We start from the raw sequence: 21,410 nt of genomic DNA, 5'->3' as shown, positions 1-21,410 counted from the left end.
GAGTTCAAGTCCCGGGCTGATCCTGACACTTAACCAAGGATTTGATGGAAGAGTTGTAAAAGAAAAAATAACAGGGTATTCTCTCAAGATTATGGATAGCTCTATAAGCAAACCAGTGCTTCGTCTGTTTATGTGGGAAAGACTATAGAAGGACATAAATCAGACCCTTGCTACTATAATAGGCCAAGAAAACTGCTAAGTCTACCTCTGCCTTAATATATTCTCTGAGACTTGGATCCTTAAGAGTGCATTATTACTTCTCTGGAAGACAAATATCTACCATTTAGCAATCTGAACTGGCAAACTGTAGGTAGGTTCTGGCAAATGCCAGAGGGTAATGTTCCCTCTAATTCCTTCTCGGCTAAAATTAATTATTTTGTGCACACATTTTTAACCTGTGGGCAAAAATTGTGTGGACAGGTCAGAATTGTTACAAAATGTTGTGTTGTCACACAAAATTCTTTGTGACCACCACAATTTGTTGTGTGCATTGGCCTCAAAATCTGTGTATACCAGCACTAGTGCACACCATAGAGGAAACATTACCAGAGGGGCTGCTATAAAATGCCATAGACAGTCACCATTTATTGGGCCTGTTTGGGCCTCTGTGAACATGAAAGGTTAGGGCCTGTCTGTGAATGTCAGTCTGGACCAGCCATGGAGGTTTCCCACCCAGCAGCAGCCAAGTGTCAACTAATATGGAACTATTAATGAACACTTTATTTTTCTAAAAATATCCAATAAAAATACAGACATTATTCAGAATAGCAGAAACATTTTCTCTACATTACATCACTCCCAGTGGCCCAACTTATGTTACTTAGGAACATTTAGGAAAACAGTTTAGTGATTGCTTGGCTTTGACAAAACAATAATTGTCTAAAGACATGTCAGGCAAAAAAACTTTTACATTGTCATGCCTCCAAAATAGAGGCTCTGCATTACCTTCCTAACATAAGAGACTGCATCTTCCTCAGTGTAAACCTCTGCACTGACGCCTCCTCTTCTGCGACGGGCCTTAACCACTGGGTTCGGAGGTGGGGGAGAGATCTCATCGTCATGAGAGTCTGACTGAGAGTTTGACTTCTGCTGAGCTAAAATCTGTTTGCATTCTTCCTGTAAGAAAACAAAATACAGTAAAAGTAAATAAGTGCCTCCTTTCAGCTTCAAATCTTTTTTTATACATTTGGGCGTTTATGATTTGTTTCCATTGAAGATGTCCACGTTGCATCATTTACATAATTTAGACAAACATTAAAGAAGCAAATCAAATTATTTGAAGACCCTGTTTGTGAAAGCTGCAGCCTAGATTGCTAATATCAGAAGTCTAAAAGACGTTCTGACAAAACTAAATCTTCTCAAATTCTCAATCAGGGAGTAGCATCACAAACAAGGTACATTATGTAGCAGTGATAAATCTAAAGTAACTGTACTTGAATCTTGAAAATCTTTCACCAAAAAGCCAAGTGTATAAGTCCCATTGTTTAGATTGTACAGGTAGATGCTTTATATCATTACCTAGATATGTGAAAACATTCATAGATGCATGTCCCGGAAGAGGGAAGAACTGGGCAAATTAAGAAAAAGAATGGGAGAGACAACTCATATGGAATTTGTATGGCATTGTCTGGAAATGCGTTGAACCCGACCCCCTACAGAGGGGTCAAGTTCCACATTATGATCTTGGGGTGTATGGGAGACAGGTTATAAATAAGAGGAAGTAAATGGCAGATGGTCCATTTTACAATTGGAACGTTTTTTACCTTCATGATTTTTGCGAGTGTTGGGCTGTTTGATGCTGGTTTTTGTTCGATAATCTGAAAAATGTGTGGCGTTCATTCGATAATCTGATAAATTCTAGTTTTTGGGGGACAAGTCTAAAAAGGGCGAACTATTCAAATTGTTGCACAATTTTGTTACGACTTTTCCCGCATTTACATTTAAAGTACAAATTTTTACTAAATTAAGCCAGAGTTAACCTGGGAGTTAGGTGGAATTTTAAATATAATGGGTAAAATTTTACTTTTAATAAATAGCCCCCTAAATTTCGCCTTTATAACTGAAAAACTTGTTGATATGGAATAGTAGACTGGGATAAAGTTTACCCATCGTAGTACATAGCACATTAGTGAATGCAGCTGTTAAACTCACATAACTTTCACATTGGCTGGCCAGCTGCGCCCACAATATAAGCATTTCTAGGTTATTTAAAGGAAACCGCAGGAACACATGATTTCCACAATACTTTGGTATCTGTGGTTTATACACGTATTCCAGTTAGAAAGACGTTTCTCATATATATGAGGCAGCAAAGAAGAAAAGTTAATGTCAAGAATATAGACAGGGCTGAAGAGTGAAGGACCTAGTCACTGAAATGGAAGCTCATTCCTTCAGCCAGGAAAGTGACTAGAGGATCTAAATTGCTGCATTAGGATAATAGATGGATTATTATGGCAGAAAAACTGGGACAGATTGCAAGAGGGAGTTACATGTTACAGGGAGGCCAATAAGTAGGCTTTATCAGTTATGCTGGCATGAAAGAAAGCAGAGAGGAAAGGATAGACCATAAATACCAAGGGCGTTTTGAATAAATAAAAAACTTGCATAGCTATGCCAACTACTGCACATAAACACTCTATTCTATTCTATTATCACAAAATGCTTGGAAAGTGGGGCTTTTCTGATTCACTTTCTCAGATATGTGTGCAGCCAAGCGCTCTAAAGCTATTAAAAATGTTAAACACTAAAAGCATTGTTTTGAATGTATGTCATTGTATATTATTATAGGTGTTGTCTTATTTTGGCGCTATCTGGGTAAAGGGTTTTAAAATTGTGTGCGACAAGAAACTGTTTATGCAGCCCAACAGTAACCCATAGTATTAAATGCCTATAAAATATTTAGAAATATTGGGAAATTACCTAGGGCACTGTTTCTTTTACTTTTTTGCTTTACTATATTGAGTTCTAGGAAGTCATTTCATATTATTGAGGGGACCATAGGGACTAATCATGGGAGAACCAGTTTTAAGTTCTGAGTCATAGGCTAAGAATCACTGACCCAGAGAATTTGATGTCGGTTTTAGCACTTTTTTTCAGGGAAGTATCTGCTGGGAAACAGCCCAAAAATCACATACAGCTATAAGGTCAGATACTTATGATTTTGGGAAAAAGATTGAGCCTAAAAATATCCAGTGAATTGAAGGGGATTCTAATATATCTGTTTCACAAAACAGTCTTTACTATTTTTCATACCATGTATTTATTTAGCAATGTATTTGTCAGTTCCCCGACCTAACATGGTGCAAGTTGCTGACAGACTTCACCAGCTCTAACTGGCAATTAGATATGTCGTAAAGACAAGCAGCACTTGGGTTGAGGAAGTGCATTAACAAGACATTTAATCCCCAAAAAAAGGTATACTTTGTGTGCATGTTTATAGCAAGAACCATTCTATAAACCGTAGACCAAATTACAAACTGTAAAATCTACCACTCAAGATACAGGGTTCCGCTGCTTTTGGAATTACAGGTTATTCAATGTGAGATCATCAGTTGCCTATACTATTTATACTATTTTATGAACTTTGCTTCCATTTCTTTTAACTCAATTCTCCCAGATAGACAGCACCACACGTTCAGAAAAAAATTCCTTAAAAAGCCTTTATTTGCACAAGGGCTTGTATAAGACAGAATTACAGCGACGTTTCAGGCCTACATCAGCCTTTCCTCACCCTTTTCCCAAAATATCTGCCCTAAGTTCTTCTGCTGCTAGTTCCCCCTGACAGGTGATGTTTTATCACACCGAGGACAAAATTTCACCATAGTACTATCCTATATAGAGAAGGGATGATCTATGTACACAATAAGCAGTGCCATTAGATATCACATTTAAAGGAACCAAAATAGAAGAAAATTCCAACTTTTAGTGAACGCTGTCCCTTGTTCACAAATATAGGGAGGCATTGGATCTTATCCGAGAGCTCCTATCTTATACAGTATGGAGACTCTGGTATTTCACAGACTAAATGACTGACCTGTTTCTGAACACTGGGCAGTGTGATTACGTCCATGGTTTCAGTGAGAGAGTACAGATCCATGTAATGTGATTAAGCACTCATATTTCCTGATTAAATGTCAAAGCAATTTCTGAGAGCAGGAGCTAGATATCGTTGAGCACTGGAATAGCTCCGAGTTATTAAAAAGGAAATGATACCTGAAGCGAATGTTTCTGCTGGCACACAAAGACAGTTGTGAGACTGCATTTTAGATTGTATATGAACTAAAAGAAGGCTACAGCTGAAACATATACAGAATCATGCAGAAAACAAATAATGTAAGTTTTACATTAAAACACATACATTTAAATGCTGACTGCACTCCCAGTGCTTCTACGCATCTACACAGTCAAATAACAGAGCAACACACAGGTAAAAATTTTCCATAATTTGGATCTCCATATTTAAACATTAAATAATCCCAATAGGCTGATTTGGCTTCAATAAGAATGAATAATTTCTTGGTTTGGATCAAGTACAAGGTACCGTTTTAGTATTACAGAGAAAAAGGAAATCATTTTTAAAATTGTAAATATTTTATTATAATTGAGTCTATGGGAGACAGCCATCCTGTAATTCGGAGCTTTCTGGATTCCGGGTTTCCTTATAACGGATCCCATAACTGTACCAGGCTCTGTTTTATTATTACAGAAAAAAAGGAAATAATTTTTAAAAATTAGTAGTAATTAGTAATTTGCTTACAATGTATATTCTGTATATGGCTGGCGTATTTCACACATTCATTTTCATTTCTCAGCAGGAGCTCTGAATACTAACACCCATCTAGATCATTACTGTCCAATGTAAATCGCATGTGGGGAGAAAGGATTCACATAATTCTTTGCCATGCTGGAATAAATCCTTCCGGCATGGAAAAGAAAAAAAACTATTTCTGTTTTAACGTGAAACATGTATTCAACATATGGATTATGTAGGAAGACAGTATCCTGACCCTTTAAACATCAGCTTGTAACATTACTGCTGGGGACCCCTGACCGTTCTGAAAACATTTATATTTTATTTTTGTCAAGCAGCAAATATCGGCATTATAAACTCCTCTATCCAGTGTCGGAATGGCCCACCGGGATATCAGGAAAAGTCCCGGTGGGCCCAGGTGTCAGTGGGCCTCTTGCTTCTAATCATTTGGCCTATTTCATGATCATTCCTTCATTTATTTAAGGGAACAAAGAGGTTTAATAATGGAAGAGTAGAGTATACTACGTAGAGAAAAGAGACTAGGAGAATAAAGAGGTTGAGTGAGGTTCCAATAGTTTCGAATATGGGCCCTCAGCCTAAGGTTTTCTGGTGGGCTCCTGGCATCCCAGTCCGACACTGCCTCTATCCACCTGTCACCACCACCACCTATAGTTATCTATGGGAAAATACACTGCTGAAAGCACGCGAGGCAGTGACAAGAGGAAATTCTTAAATATTAGCCTTAAAGGGGCAGTTCCTTTTTGAGTGATGTACACAGTCAAACACTAACACTGGGCCAGACTCGAGTCAGTGAGAAAAAGGTTGATCACGTGAAAACTCATGGACGAGATTCAATGTGAGATGCAATTCCATTTCAAAGAACTTATCTCACTGTTTATCACACAAAACCTCTATTAAAGTCTATGAGAAGAAAACTGGAACTGAATTTGGAGAAAAGTTTTTTTCTCTTTGAATTTAATCTCGACCATGAGTTTTCAAGTTATAAACCACGAGATAACTTTTTCTCACTGAATTGAATCTGGCTCATTGTTTGCAATTGGTCTTCATTTTTGTGTGGTTTTTTTTTTAACTTACAATTTTTCTTGTTAAGCAGGTATGAGACTTTGGGGGAAATTTACTAAAGGGCGAAGTGGCTAAAGCTAGCAAAAATTCGGCAGCGTGACGTAATTTTGCCACTTTGCCGATTTACTAATGGGTGCTGGCGTAAATTCGCTAGCGAAGTAGACATACTCTAGCGCTACTTCGCACCCTAACACCAGAAGAAGTTGCGCTCTGGCGAATGGACGTAACTTCGCTAACTGAACGTTACCTCTTGTGCCAGACTTGACTTCGCCAGCTCAGACCAGGCAAAGTGCAATAGAGTAGATAGGAGTTTCTTCAAAAATAGTTGAAAATTTTTCTAAGTCCCAAAAAATGCTGGCGTTTTTTACTTTTTACTGGGTGATAGGCTAAAAAAGATAAGAAAAGTATATACGTCCATTGTACTTTAACTGCACGCCGTATGCTAATTAGGCATCGCTAGCGTAACTTGGACTGCTTATCATATTATCGCAAGCGCAACTTCTCAACCATTCGTTAACCTGTGCGCAACTTCGGATCTTCGTGAATTTGCGCAAACCTGGCTAAACTACGCCTGGCAAAGTGCGGTGAAGCCGTGGCTATCGCATTTTCGGCGCTTAGTGAATTTGCCCCTTTGAATTTTAACTGCTGTGTGGTAGTGGTCAGATGTCTGTAAGTCAGAATAGAAGCCGATTAGTCTAGGGCCTGAACAAAACTATCTGTAACAAAAAAAGTAAAAATAATAAAAGTGAAACCCTGCAGATCATCTGTTTTTATTGATTACAGAGGTCAGTGATCCTGACAGACAATTTTTTTAGTTACAGGACATAAAAGGTAACAATAGGAAGGCTAATAATTTGAAAACGATCAAAATAAACACTGGAGACCAACTGAAAAGTTGTTTAGAATAGGTCTATCTACAACATACTGAAAGTTTATTTGAAGAGGAAGTTTCTCCGTAAAGAGTAATGACCCTATATTCCTATAATTTGGGATTTGAAGGGACTGTACACTCTGTTTATGAAAAGGCAAAAAAGTGTTTCTCAATTCCGATGTTTTCTTCAAACATTACCATTTAAAATATCACACTGTTCACATGCTGGGCTAAACCTGTGATGCTTCCAAAAAAGGTTTGGCTCCGAGAAAAAGACAAGGAAGGCAAAAAAGTATCTCCTATATATTTAGGAGATGTAGTTAGTAATGTAGTTAGAAGACCCTTCCTGCAAATGTGTTTGGAGGAAAAACAGAGGGAAATCTGCTTTCTTGGGTCAGTTAACCTAACAAACAAAAAGAACATTGATTTTCATATATATTATTATAAGGTATAGGACCTATTATCCAGAATGCTTAGGACCTGGGGTTTACCAGATAAGGGGGTCTTTCCGTAAATAAGATCATCGATGATAAAAAAATCAACAAAATAATGTGAACATTAAATAAACCCCATAGGATTGATTTATCACCAATAAGGATTTATTTTATCTCAGCTGGGAGTAAGTACAAGTTACTGTTTTGTTATTACATGGAAAAGGAAATCATTATTACAAAAATAGAATTATTTCATTAAAATGGAGTCTATGGCAGATGACCTTCCCATAAATCAGAGCTTTCTGGATAACAGGTTTCTAAATAAAGGATCGTATACCTCTTTCCAGTATTCCATTCTTTTTTTCCTTTCACTGTGGAGCTTACAATCTATATGGTCCCTATCACATTAACAACAACAGTTTTGAGTTAAGCTTGGAGTGTACAAGGAAAAAGGGGTACCCACAATAAAACCATGCAGACATGATTTTATTTATGGGGAGAATATACAAACTCCTTGCAGGTAGCGCCCTTTTCAAATGTTCCCTCAAGCCAACCACACATTAGGATGGGAGTTTTAGTTCAAGAAAAACTGGAGAACGTCCGCTATTCTAAATAAATAAAAATGCTGATAACAACAGCTGTCACTGAATCTCCAGCAATTGATGAACTACAATTCCCATCATCAGCATGGAATATTGCTTTAAAACGTAGGTAGAGTAGTCTCCTCAGTGACTATAGTACAACGGAGTAAGTTTTGCTAGCACAATTAATCTACATGTTGCAGTGTTCACAAACATAATGCAAAGCTATAAAATCAGGCATTGAAAACCATACAAGATTATAGATGCGGTAGAAGTTACCATGTGACTGGGCTGCTACTCCAAGTCTTCTACATAAATAGCAGCTGCATAACTGGTGGCATTCGTGTCCCCTGCTTCTCGTCTAGGTGCAGTTTCCATCGCTGAGTTTCGCCAGTGGACGCGGCATGCCAATGGGCGACTGCTTTAGAATACATCCTTATGTCCCATGTGCCAAATTGCATGGAAAAGCGAGTAAGTTAACGGGTAAATAATCTCTCGTGTGATTCGTTCTATGTTCCACTTATTGGACGTACTGTGGCTTGTTAAAAATCCTTGTGTGGAATTTTCATCCGGTAAACAGCTTAAAATCTTTGAGTTGTCATGACAACGAGCTATATCTCATTTTCTCTCCCCTTCAAATACAGTGTCTCTCTCTGTTCCACAGACCATTCAACACAGCGAACAAAAAAGGCCACTTATACCTGGGGTGCCAGCAGCGCAATTTGTTTGGTCAGAGAGACGAAAGAGATGGGAATTTATCAGCAATGACCGCGCACATTCACTGCCATAATTATTATACTGAAAGCCTATCATTTGCATTTAAATATGCCTCTTATAAAAGAAAGATACATTTCTCTGCTTTGAGAGGTTTTGTTTAAAAGTTATGGCTCATAAAAGTTCATTAGATGCAGTTCCACCTCTCACCTGTTTCTACCAAACAAACAGTCTTTCCCATAGTCTCCAATGGGAAACCGAACTTGGCTAGGCTCCAAAAAGAACAGCACCATATTCTGAACTGTGCTGAACACAGCGATGCTGCTATGGGCATCTCATTCTATATTACACCCATAAGCTTCTGCTACTTCCGATGCTGTTACATTTTTTTAACCAGAAATTAAAGGAAAACTTTACCCCCAAAATGAATATTTATATCATATTAAGTGGCATATTAAAGAATCTTACCAAACTGGTATATTTATTTAAAGGAGACATATTGTGTAAAAAAATAAGAACGTACCAGTGCATTATACTCATTTAGATATAAAATAATTGTGCTTAAAAAAGTAGTGTTTCAGGCTGTTTTATTGAATATTTCTGCAAAAACCCTAATAATCCCTCCATTCCCTTCTACTTCCTACGCCATGAATTCCCAGGCTGTGCAGGGGAGCCAGCGGCTCTCAGCTCAATGCACTGTAGAACAGGAACCAATCAGCAGCTAGCAGGACCTGATTGGGAACTGAAGCCTCTCTGTGCTTGTGTGACTGCAGGGCTGTGATTGGCTGAACCCCTTCTACTGTGCTTCTGATAGGGACTGTTAGGACACGCCCACCCCTCATTTGAAACACAGACAGGGACCAGAAAACATCTATAGGGAGCTCCAATAAAGGGGCTATTTTTAAAGATAATGTTAATTTTTTGCACCATGTAAAAGCAACACCATACATTACTTATAATTGCCTACAAAATTTGTTTTTTGTATTCATCCTATATGTCTCCTTTAAGTAAATATTGCCCTTTTACATCACTTGCCTTGAACTACCATTTTGTGATGGTCTGTGTGCTGCCTCAGAGATCACCTGACCAGAAATACTACAACTCTAACTGTAACAGGAAGAAGTGTGGAAGCAAAAGACAGAATTCTGTCTTTTAATTGGCTCATGTGACCTAACAAGTATAGTTTGTTTGGTTTGTTTGTGTGCACAGTGAATCGTACGATCCTAGGGGCGGCCCTTATTTTTTAAAATGGCAATTTTCTATTAAAGATTACCCAATGGCACATACTACTAATAAAGTATATTTTTATGAAAATGGTTTATTTACATGACACAGGGTTTTACACGTGAGCTGTTTTATGCAATATCTTTTTATAGAGACCTACATTGTTCGGGGTATAGTTTTTCTTTAAGCTCTTTTAGTATAGGCATTGCTCCCTACAACAGGGAATTTGTTACAACTTGCCTCATTCTGCACATTAGAATTAAGCACAAGAAGGGCATCATGCGGCCCTGGTTGCCAACAGACATACCAACAGTCTGCAAAAGGGACATGACACTGGATGTGTGACTGGATAATAGCCAGAACACTACTTCCTGCTTTTCAGCTCTCTAACTCTGAGTTAGTCAGCGACTTTAAGGGGGGACACATGAGACATAACTATTCAGTGAGTTTGCAATTGATCCTTAGCATGCAACTCAGATTCAAAAGCAACAGTTATGAACCATGTGGTCCCCCCTCAAGTCACTGATTGGCTACTGCGTGGTAACCAATCAGTGGAAACCTAGAGAGCTGCAAAACAGGAAGTAGTGTTCTGTCTATTATGTTGCACATCCAGTCACTCCGATCTTTATACATTACATTTTTGGCTAACTAACTATATTAGAAACATTTTTTTAATTTTGCACAGCCTATCTATTTACCCAATTTTTATTTTTATACTGAACAATTCCTTTAAAAGGGTTAAATGGAAAGCAGTCATGGCACTAAAAACACAACACATGTAAATACGCGTAAAGGTTAATTACCCAACGTGATATTTTCCACCCTCCATACTCAAACAGACAATCCTATCATAAAAAAAGTCTCAAGCTTTATAGTTTGTATGCCGCAGACCACGCACATAAAAGCCAGGTAGCACTTACAGTTTCACTGGGACATGCAAAGCTTGCTTACAAGGTTGGATTGAACGCAAAGCATCGCAGTACAAGAAAACATTTGAAAAGTTTTTATTTTTAGCTAAGCCGTTACATTATGTGAAATCACAGTGGCGACTGTTTTCCCCGCTCTATACAATTCTATTGAGAATGAAGGCTTTGCTTTGTCCTGCTTGCTGTTGAAAGTTCTTCTCTTTGATTCTGCTGATCTAGCATTTCAGTAGAATAACATTGGTTTACTGACAATGTAAAGAGTCTTGAAAATAATTTACAAGGACACCTGGTTCTTGCCAAGATAAGAAAGCCATGAAAAGGAGGGCACAGTGTGCTACCTCCACCATATATGTCATATTTAAAAGGCATTCTTAGTCAAGGAGGGAGCAACTCCAGCCTTATACATTAGTGATGTGGGGGTCAACAAAAAGATGACGCCTACCTGAATCTAACCCAGGCTCCTCTATTTATAGAAATGTGTTTGAGCTGCCCATCTTTAATGTCACAAAAGAGGGTGGGAGGCACAAGCAAGCCTATAAATATAGGCTGCTGGAGGCAGAAGTCAGGCAGAGTACAGTGATGATCAGGGAGAGCAGAAGGAAGGGCTCAATCTCAACCCGCCTGTGAGCCGGAAAAACTGCCCAGCCCGAACCCACCCGACCCAAACATCACTATTGTACATACTATCCAAGGTATCATGATAAGACCAAAAGCAGCATTTTAAAGGAACAGTAACACTAAAAAATTAAAGTGTCCTAAATTAATGAAAATACAATGTACTCTTGTGCTGCACTGGTAAAACTGGTGTGTTTGCTTCAGAAACATAACTATAGTTTATATAAAAAAACTTTTGTGCAGTCATTCAAAGCAGAAAAGGTAGAAAGGGTACAGGATACACAGCAGATAACAGACAAGCTCTGTAGTATACAATGAGATTCTTCAGAATGTTTCTGTTTCTGCTGTGTGTCCTGTGCTTGAATGGCTGCTCCCATGGCTACACAGCAGTTTGTTTATATAAAATATAGTTGTTTTTCTGAAGCAAACAAGACAGTTTTGCCAGTGCAGGGCAACATTACATTATATTGTCTTTCCTTAAAAACACTTTCATTTGTTGGTGTTACTGTTCCTTTAAAGGAAATGAAAAAGCAAACAGGCACTATACAAACTGTTTTAGACAGGGCATTAAAACCAAAATGGTAAATAGTATCAACAGACTTGGCAGATAAATCAAGGAATCTTGGTAGGATCAGTGTAGTAGGCTCTTAAAGAAAAACAGCAAACTGATTTCCACTGTAACAAAATCCCTTCCCTAATCTGCAACGTGTATTATTGTGTCATCAAACCTACTAATAAAAATGTACAAAAGTGGCAAAATATCTGGAGCAAGTAGAACAGCAAACACGGCCATTTTCTTTACACCCCTAAATACCACGTCCATTTTCCAGAAACACACCTTTTTTCCATGGTTGGAATGGAGGCAAAGTATTACCAGAGAGTAGGAGTAGGAGTAGGTTATGAAAAGTTTAAAACACAATTCTGTGGGTCTTAGGGTCATGCTTAACGTGTTATTATAGTTTTTGCTACAGAAGGTGAACTCCCCCCACCCCCAAGAGACTTGCATATTACAGGTATAGGATTTATTATCCAGAATGCTCGGGGCCTGGGATTTTCCAGATAACACATTTTTCTGTAATTTTCTCCATACCTTAAGTCTTCTAAAAATCCTCCAGGCATTAAATAAATCGAGTAGGATTGTTTTGCCATCAATATGGATTAATTACATCTTAGTTGGTAATTAGCACAGGGAACTGCTTTGTTATTACAGAGAAAAAGTAAATAATTAAAAAAAAATGTAATTGTTTGATTAAAATGGAGTCTATTGGGGAAATGTAATAAAACTTGCAAAGATAACAAATTTATTCACAAATAAGAATAAAATTTTGCACGTTGCAATGTAATATTCTTCATTAGACTTTTTATTGCATTGCAAATGTTAATCGCACATTGTTAACCTTTAACACCTGCTTGAAGGTGGCGTAAAGTTTTGCAGCAAACATAACAACTTTTTCATTAAGAAGCTTTATTCCATACGCTGTGCATTATCGCAAACTATAAAAGCTGAGGACTAAAGCTGGGAAAACATCACAAAATTTGCCAGGGAGACACAACTGTAGATCTCAACAGTCTTCATTCTACCACTCATATTTATAGTGTTTTGTAGACAAAAGCCTTATAATTAGCTGGGCAGCATTCCAATAGGCTAGTCAGAGTCATTACAATCCTAGGTTTAATAGGCCTAACATATTTGACAGCACTAACAAGTCAAGAAGGGGTTTCTCTCAATAGTCAGGACATAGCTCAGCATGTGAACTAAACTCATCAAAGTAAGATTCTCCTAAGTACACACCAAATCATCCATCCCTCCACTGGCACTCCAACAAATGGCAAAATTGCCAAGCTAATATGATTCTAAAGTATAAGTCTGTAGTTTGGAATTTGTATTAGCTACTTTATCCGTTCATATGTGGATGAGAGGTTTGGTAGTTTTCTTCATATTATGTGCCAAAAATAGGGCATTCATGGTGGTTATACTCAGCACATACCATAGGGAAATCATGTACAGGTATGGGATCCGTTATCCAAAAACCTGTTATCCAGAAAGCTTACCGGAGGGCTGTCTCTTAAAGACTTCCTTTTAATTGAATATTTTCTCTGTAATAATAAAACAACTGTACTTGATCCCAGCTAAGCTATAATGAATCCTTATAGAAGGCAAACCAACACTATGTTTAAATGATTTCTAAGTAGGAGATCCAAATCCAAAAGATCCATTATCAGGAAAACCCCAGGTCCCAAGCATTCTTATTGCAAATCAGTTCATCCAGTAAACACCTCTGGGTCGACCTATCTCTCGAGAGGATGCCCCGCGAAATTTGAAGCGATCTGGGGTACCTGGTTGAATGTACAAGCTGGTTAACTGCCTATACACTAATTTAATGGATATGTCATTTTATACCTTACCTCCCCTCCCCCCCTCTCTCTCAACTTTCTCCCTTTTCTGTCTCTTTATTGCTCTTTAACTGTGTTATGTTTAAAACTTTAAATAAAAAACTTATAAAAAAAAAAAACACCTCTGGGTCAATCAACCAACAAAAAACTTTTCTGCACAGGTGAAAAGATAATGCAGTGGGTTAATATAAGGGCAGACACACAAGGTCAGATTCAGGGAGATTAGTCGCCCGGGGACCAATCTCCTCTTCTTTGGGGCGACTAATCTGCCAGAACTGCCTTCCCCTGCCTTCAAGCCGGCTAGAATGTAAATTGCCAGTGGGATGGCACTTGGAGCGCTTCGTTTTCTGAAGTTGTCCGAAGTTTCCTCTGCCACGGAGGCTGTAGATCAACTGACATTGCTAGGAATGGAAGTACGTGAGACTTTAATTTATAGATTATATTTGTATGTTATGGGAAGGGGATGTTAGATGACCCTTAAAATGCTACCTTCTTTATAATGCCATATAATGCCAGCTTTGGTCTGTTTTTCCAGAAAGAAATTAATTGAGCAAGACAGGGTCCTAAAAAACCCTTCATAGCAAAATCCTTTGCTAGAAAGGAAGTTATTTCCAAGATTTGTATCAGGCTAAATTCACAGAGTAAATTTCCTTTTGTAAGTATATAAAGGAAAATCACCCACCAAGCGAACAAATTTCACACTACATTTTATTTTAGATTCCTGATGGGTCTTTCAATACAGCTCCATGCTAACTGCCTACCTCACTCTCAATCTCTGATATTACAAAAATAATATGTCTTTAAATATAATTTAATATATAACATCATTTAATATCACTTTACTGCCTATGGATATCTCTACTAAAACTAAAAATAAGTGACCTTCTATGGCAGCCTGCTCAGCTTATCCTATGCATGCATCTACCACACTAAAAGCAAATAATTCTACTGTAAGCCTACAGAAGTGGCAGGGATTACTCTGGTCAGTGGGGGCGTTCATTCAAATTGCCACTGCAGTTTCAAAGTCGGACAACCTCTATAATTACAGCCCCTTTTGTACATTACTCCCTAAAGGTACTGGTACCAATGAGCATTGTAAGTTGATGGAAATGCTTCAGTTTTAAATTACACAGCATTTGTCTTAATACATCTGTAGGTCAGACTGGAACCCCAGGATGGAACACAGATTGTCCATTTGCTAATGTCAAGAGGAATTTAAATTGAAATGAATCACAGATATCCTTGAGCAGGCAAGAACAGTCTTATGCTAACTCTTCCAAAACTGCCCTTAGTCACACACATACTTGAACTCCCACTTAACTAAAGTTTACAGAATTTTGGGGGCACATTTACTTAGCTCGAGTGAAGGAATAGAAGAAAAAATACTTCGAATTTCTAATGTTTTTTTTGGCTACTTAGACGATTGAATTGGCTACTTCGACCTTCGACTACAACTTCGAATCGAACGATTCAAACTAAAAATCGTTTGACTATTCGACCATTCGATAGTCGAAGTACTGTCACTTTAAAAAAAACTTCGACCCCCTACTTCGCCAACTAAAACCTACCGAGGTACAATGTTAGCCTATGGGGAAGGTCCCCATAGGCTTTCTAGCAATTTTCTAATCGAAGGAATTTCGTTCGATCAATGGATTAAAATCCATTGTTCGATCGAACAATTTTTCCTTCGATCGAACGATCAAAGTATTTGCGGTAAATCCTTTGACTTCGATTCGAGGTCGAAGGATTTTACTTCGACGGTCGAATATCGAGGGTTAATTAACCCTCGATATTCGACCCTAAATGAATGTGCCCCTTAAAGTCAAAAACATCCAATCACATGTATGGGACCTGTTATCCAGAATGCTCAGAACCTGGGGTTTTCCAGATAACAGTTCACGTTCTAAACACTTTTTTCAGTTCAGTTGTTTTCAGATTGCTCACAACAAATAAAGAGCTTTTTCAATTGCTTTCCATATTTTATTTTTCATTGTTTTTCCAAAAGTGAAGTTTAAAGTTTAATTTTCCTGTCTCTGGTGTTTCAGTCTGGCAGCTCAGTGATCCAGGTGCATCGGAACTGTTACCATTGGATACATTTAGTGGCTACATGAGTTGATACATTTATTTCCGGTGAACTATTGGAAAAACAATTAAACTGGAAAAAAGTGTTTGAAGGTGAAAATCATGTAAACATTAACTTAACACAATAGTCCGGTTTTGCTTCCAATAAGAATTAATTATATCTTAGTTTGGATCAAGTGCAAGGTACTGTTTTATTATTACAGAGAAAAAGAAAATAATTTTTAAAATTTTGGATTATTTGATTATAATGGAGTCTATGGTAGATGTCCTTTCAAGAATTCAAAGCTTTCTGGATAATGGGTTCCAGAGAACAGATCCCATATGGAAAAGCCCTACAAATAGTTAACAGGGTTGCACCAAATCCATAATTTGTGGATTCAGCAGGATAACTCATCCCCACGCATAAAATTAATTTTAAATTATATTCCATGCATTTACTGGGTATTTGTACGTGTAATTGCTATTAAAAGCATTACTTGTCTGTCTGTTTATATTTTCTGCACTCCTGGCTCTGACTCCAGAAGTGATATTGCAATCAAGAGCTGATCAATTCTAAAAATTCCATTGAAAGACCTGTAGAAAGACCTAACTTGTTCCATTGTTTTAAAGGAGACATATAGCATATCAAACAACCCATATTAATCTTGTAGGCAATAATGAATAATATATGGTGCTAGTTTCACGCAGCTTGTGCTCCTCTTCAGAAAAGGCAACAGGGTGACGAGCCATCGTGCGGCGCTCGTTTTCTCCTCCCTTCAGTCCATAGGAGATAGCCAGGGAGGAGAAATCGAGCGCCGCATGATGGATCGTCGCCCTGTCGCCTTTTCTGAAGAGGAGCGCAAGCAGAGTATCGGTAAGTTATTTCTTAATAAAGACTTCGCGATTTTAAAGTTAAATATGTCTTGGTGGGTTTTTTTTCATTATATACAAACAAATTTTTTTTAAAAAAATTTAAGTTACTGGCCCTTTAAGCATATTACTTCTATATTTAAGAGTCTAATGTCCTTTTTTTTTTTTTTTACATAATATGCCTCCTGTAATTAGTCACATTAAGGAAAAAAGAATTATGTGTAAGTCAGAATCTTTTTGTTTCTTGCATGTTGAAAGCCAAGGAACCAACTCATAATATATAGCATATATACCATATAAATTTCACTATAGACAGCTGATTACATTTAGATTCACACTGCATAGCAGTTTAGAAACCAGTATATTCTGCATGAGAATGAATTCATAATCAGGCCTGTAGCATCAGAATTAACATAAATTCCTTGTAATTTATTATAGTTCTAGCAATAACTTTTTCAAAATGTTGTTCTTAGTAATGAAGCATAATATATCTTAAAAAAAAACAAAAATAACTTTCCTTATATATCTCAATATATACATACATACATACATAGACGCCACACCATTTTGGCTAAATAAGGCCTGTCTCCCTTCATAATAAAACAGTACCTTGTACTTGATCCAGACATATACATATATATAATCAATCCTTATTGGAAGCAAACCCAGCCTATTGGGATTATTTAATGTTTACTGTTTTCTATTAAACTTTAGGCATGATGATGATTTTTGAAAAATTAAAGCCTAAATAAAAATGTAAAAATTAAACATTCTCTAACATGCTGTCCCTTTACATATAATCACAATTTAAACCTCATTTACTGTGCCTTTAATAGTTTTCTGTTTAAAAGTATTTTACTATTCTAGTTTTTCAGCAGAACCAAAAACACAAAATCCACTGACCTTTTCTAATTTTTCAAAATGTTCCCTGAGGAACTTCATAGGGCGGTCTGGTTTAGCGATGCACAGGTTCACTATGCATTCTTTCAACAGCTGCTGAATATTGTATTTTTGAACATAGACTTCACAGCCCTTCAAGCTTTCGTCTTCTAAGTTGGACGAGGAAGAAGCAGCCATCTTGACCCTAGCTGCAGAAGATGATACGTAGAGATGGCACGTTATTTCAAAGAGAGTGAATATCAATCAATATTGTATAGTGCAAATGTATTGTAATCCTTAAACATTACCATACAAATTGTTCATTCTGTGTAGCGACACAAGCTGTTGCCACAAAAAACTAAAGTTGTCATTTTGAATATTGAAGATTTATAGATAAGACTCAGCATCATCCACAGAAGTTTACAGGGCCATTTGTTAAATGTGGCTATTGACCAAGGCCCACCAGGACAGGGACCTACCATCAAAACTTTCAGAAGCATCCCTTAGAAATGATATCAGAGCTTCACAACAAAATAATTTGTTATCTACTTTTTACTTTAATTTTCTATTGGAAGGGATCTTTTGAATAAAATCTTTACATGACATGTTTTCTCTTGTGCTTTCTCCATTAAGTGATTACTGTTTATCCAATCCCATGGATGTCGGACCACACCTGGACCTCATGTCTAATTCAGTAAGCACAGGCCCATTTGGCCTTTGAATATAAGACATATGCCTGCCATATTATATTCAAGTTCACATGCTCAAGTAGTTCTTTCATTTTAGGTCTTAGGTTTGTTGGGCCCACCAGTAGTGATGAATGAATTTATTCGCCAGCCATGGATTTGCAGAGAAATTACGAATCACGCCATGTGCAAATTTTTTCTCGAAACTGTGGTGAAAAAGTCAATGCGAAAAAATGCCCATAAGAAAAAAAACGCCTATTGACTTTAATGAATTAGGACAAAAAAGTCATCATAAGAAAATACGCCCATTGTCTTAAATGCATTAGGACAAAAAAGTCACCATAAGAAAAAACGCCAATTGACTTTAATGCATTTGGAGAAAAAAGTCACCATAAGAAAAGACGACCATTGACTTTAATGCATTAGGACAAAAAAAGTCGCCATAAGAAAAAACGCCTATTGACTTTAATGCATTTTGAGCGAGAAAAATTGTTGCGCACAAAAAAATTGTTGCATTTAAAAACACCCATTTAAAAACACCCTTTGACTTCAATGCGTTTTGCAAAATTTTGCAGTTTTGCAAGTTTTTTCGCAAAATTTTTTGGCAAAGCGAAATGGGACAGATTCCCGCATTACTACCCATCATTGAATTCTTTATCCTAGGCCCAATGATACCTTAAAGTGGCCCTGGAAGTGTATATGGGTCAGAAACAATAAGAGAGTTTCCCCCACGCCAACATTGGGACATACATACCTCCCAACATTTTGGAAATAGAAAGAGGGACAAAAAAGAATTGTCAGGCACCCTCTATCTACCATGTTCATTTTACAAAATTTGGCAGGTTATTCAAACACGTTTCTGTGATTTTTATGTGTTATCACAGTTTTGCTAATGAAGGTGAATTGCCCTTTAAGCAGAAAGTCACAGTTCCCCCAAAAGACCTGCTTATCTTTAATTGTTACAATTGCTTCTTTGCTTATCTTAAAATGTTACAAAGGAATCTAAGTCCCTGCCACGTATTTTGGGCTCTCTGCAAAAAACCAATTACGTTTTAGAGCATTTGCATCATTTTAGAGGTTGTTCCAGTTAGGGTTGCCACCAAGCAAACTGCAGCTTGGTTGCTATGGCTTACTGGGACAAATATTCACCTATGTTATTATATGTGGGTCAATGTATCCATCATGTACCCCCCTTCTGCAACTGCCCTTTATTCTGCAAAAGTATCTATATATTGCCATTTAGACTAAAGCAACACTTTATTAATATTGCAAGGGTTGTTTAATGCCTCATTACTCGGCAGAATCCATTTTAATATACTCTTGAATAAATATCATAGTCTTTGTCAAACCCATTTAAGTACTGGAAGCAAAAATGTAAAAACTGATTATAATCTGGCAATTTAGACAGGTATGGGATCCGTTATCAGGAAACCTGTTATCCAGAAAGCTATGGAAAAATCAAATAGCACTCACGTAGCAGTTGTGCTTTATTGAGATCTCAATAAAGCACTGAAAACATTAGCACAGCTGCTACATGAGTGCCATCTGATTTTTCCATAGTTCTTATTGCCTAATGAAGCTGTCCTAGGCAACAGAGCTTCCAGATAGAGCACCACATTATTTGCCACACTGAAATTGGGACTATATTATTGTGTGTATCCAGAAAGCTCCAAATTACAGGAAGGCTATACTCCATTTTAATTAAATAATTCAAAATTTCTAAATTGATTTCCTTTTTCTCCGTAATAATAAAAGAACAGTATTGTGTACTAACGCCTAACTGAGATATAATACCTCCTTATTGGTGGCAAAACAATTCTATTGGGATTTATATAATGTTTAAATTATTTTTAAGTTGACAAAGTATGGAGATTCAAATAATGGAAAGATCCCTTATTGTGAAAATCCAGATCCAGGGCATTCTGCATAATAGATCCCATACTTGTAATACATAATATTATATAAGAAATTCAATGTTTTTTCTGTTTGTTAGGTCCACTGACCCTAGCAAGCAGATTTCCCTTGTTTTATAGCAATTGAATGCAAGAAAAACTGTAGACTAACACTAAATCTTGCAGGATGGAGAATGCACCTGTCATGCTGGAAGGCTGAAGGCAGCCTGAAGCTCCGGTCAACCTGAAAAACTATGTGAAAGTCAGGAAAATTCAAACTAAAAACCTCTGACTACTGTTGAACTACAAACCCATTATGATGCTGAGAGCTGAAGTGCAACAAAAGCTAACAATTGTTACATAATATAAGGGTAAGGTCACACTGGGAGATTCGGGGAGATTTTGTAGCCCAGCGACTAATCGACTCTTCTTTGGGGCCACTAATCTCCCCGAACTGCTTACTCCTGTCTTCCGCCTGCTAGAATGAAAAAATCACCTGCGGCATGGCACTTGCGGCTCTTCGTCTTCCAAAGTCGCCTGAAGTCGCCCTCACGAGGAAACTTCGGGCGACTTTAGAAATCGAAGCGCCGGGAGTGCCATTGCGCTGCCATTTTTTCATTATAGCCGGCGGCAAGGTAGGGGAAGGCAGATCGGGGAGATTATCGCCCAGAAGAAGAGGCGATTAGTCATCAGACGACTAAATCTCCCTGAATCTACCCGTGTGCCCTTACCCTAAGGAAGAAATATTGATAAGCCTCAAAGGGTATTTTATTAGGGTAAGGTCACACTGGGAGATTCGAGGAGATTTAGTCGCCCGATGACTAATCGCCTCTCCTTTGGGACGACTAATATCCCCGAACTGCTTCCTCCTGTCTTCCGCCTGCTAGAATGAAAAATCACTTGCGGCATGGCACTCGCGGCGCTTCGTTTTCCGAAGTCGCCTCACGAGGAAACTTTGGGCGACTTCGGAAATCGAATCGCGAGTGCCATTGCGCTGGTGATTTTTCATTATAGCCGGTGGCAAGGTAGGAGGAGGCAGATCGGGGACATTGTCGCCCAGAAGAAGAGGCAATTTTTTGCCAGGCGATCATGTGCCCTTATCCTAAGGGGTCCCTTGGGGGCTGGCAACTGCAACCTAAAAACTTGCCTTGGCTGTTTCCCAGAAAGTCCAAGACAGACAAGAGATTCTTCAGCAGCTGGATCCTCTCCCATTTGTCAAATTGCACTGTGATAATTAATGTTGTTTATTTAAAAAAAATACATTTCCAGGCAAATCTGGCGTATCTGTAACAATGGCAGCAGCACTGTGCTGATTAAATGCACTAGAAAATCTCCCTGGTGGGTAGCACTAATTATTATATTATAATGATTATTATCACTCATTTATAAAGCACCAAAGTATTGTACAATGTTAGGGTGCATGAAGCATA

The 21,410-nt window shown here is 37.8% G+C and overlaps 1 protein-coding gene across 2 annotated transcripts in view; it reads right to left on the bottom strand.

Moving 5' to 3' along the window:
• Window positions 1-21,410, bottom strand: part of prkar1b.S (protein kinase, cAMP-dependent, regulatory subunit type I beta S homeolog) — a 155,153-nt gene that overhangs the window by 133,074 nt on the left and 669 nt on the right. The window contains exons 2-3 of one of the 2 annotated variants that reach the window (XM_018239163.2): window positions 17,427-17,611; window positions 946-1,116 (exon numbers count right to left, since the gene is read on the bottom strand). In XM_018239163.2, coding sequence (XP_018094652.1) covers window positions 946-1,116; window positions 17,427-17,600 — 345 coding nt within the window. In that variant the 5' untranslated portion in view covers window positions 17,601-17,611. Of the gene's footprint in view, window positions 1-945; window positions 1,117-7,998; window positions 8,268-17,426; window positions 17,612-21,410 lie in introns of those variants that run through there. The other variant, XM_041579285.1, reaches the window with a different exon arrangement.

Source organism: Xenopus laevis, chromosome 9_10S (genome assembly GCF_017654675.1).
Source record: "Xenopus laevis strain J_2021 chromosome 9_10S, Xenopus_laevis_v10.1, whole genome shotgun sequence".
In the NCBI taxonomy this organism is placed as follows: domain Eukaryota; kingdom Metazoa; phylum Chordata; class Amphibia; order Anura; family Pipidae; genus Xenopus; species Xenopus laevis.
The sequence above is the reverse complement of the archived record's forward strand: the minus strand, read 5'-3'. Positions and strand labels throughout refer to the sequence as shown.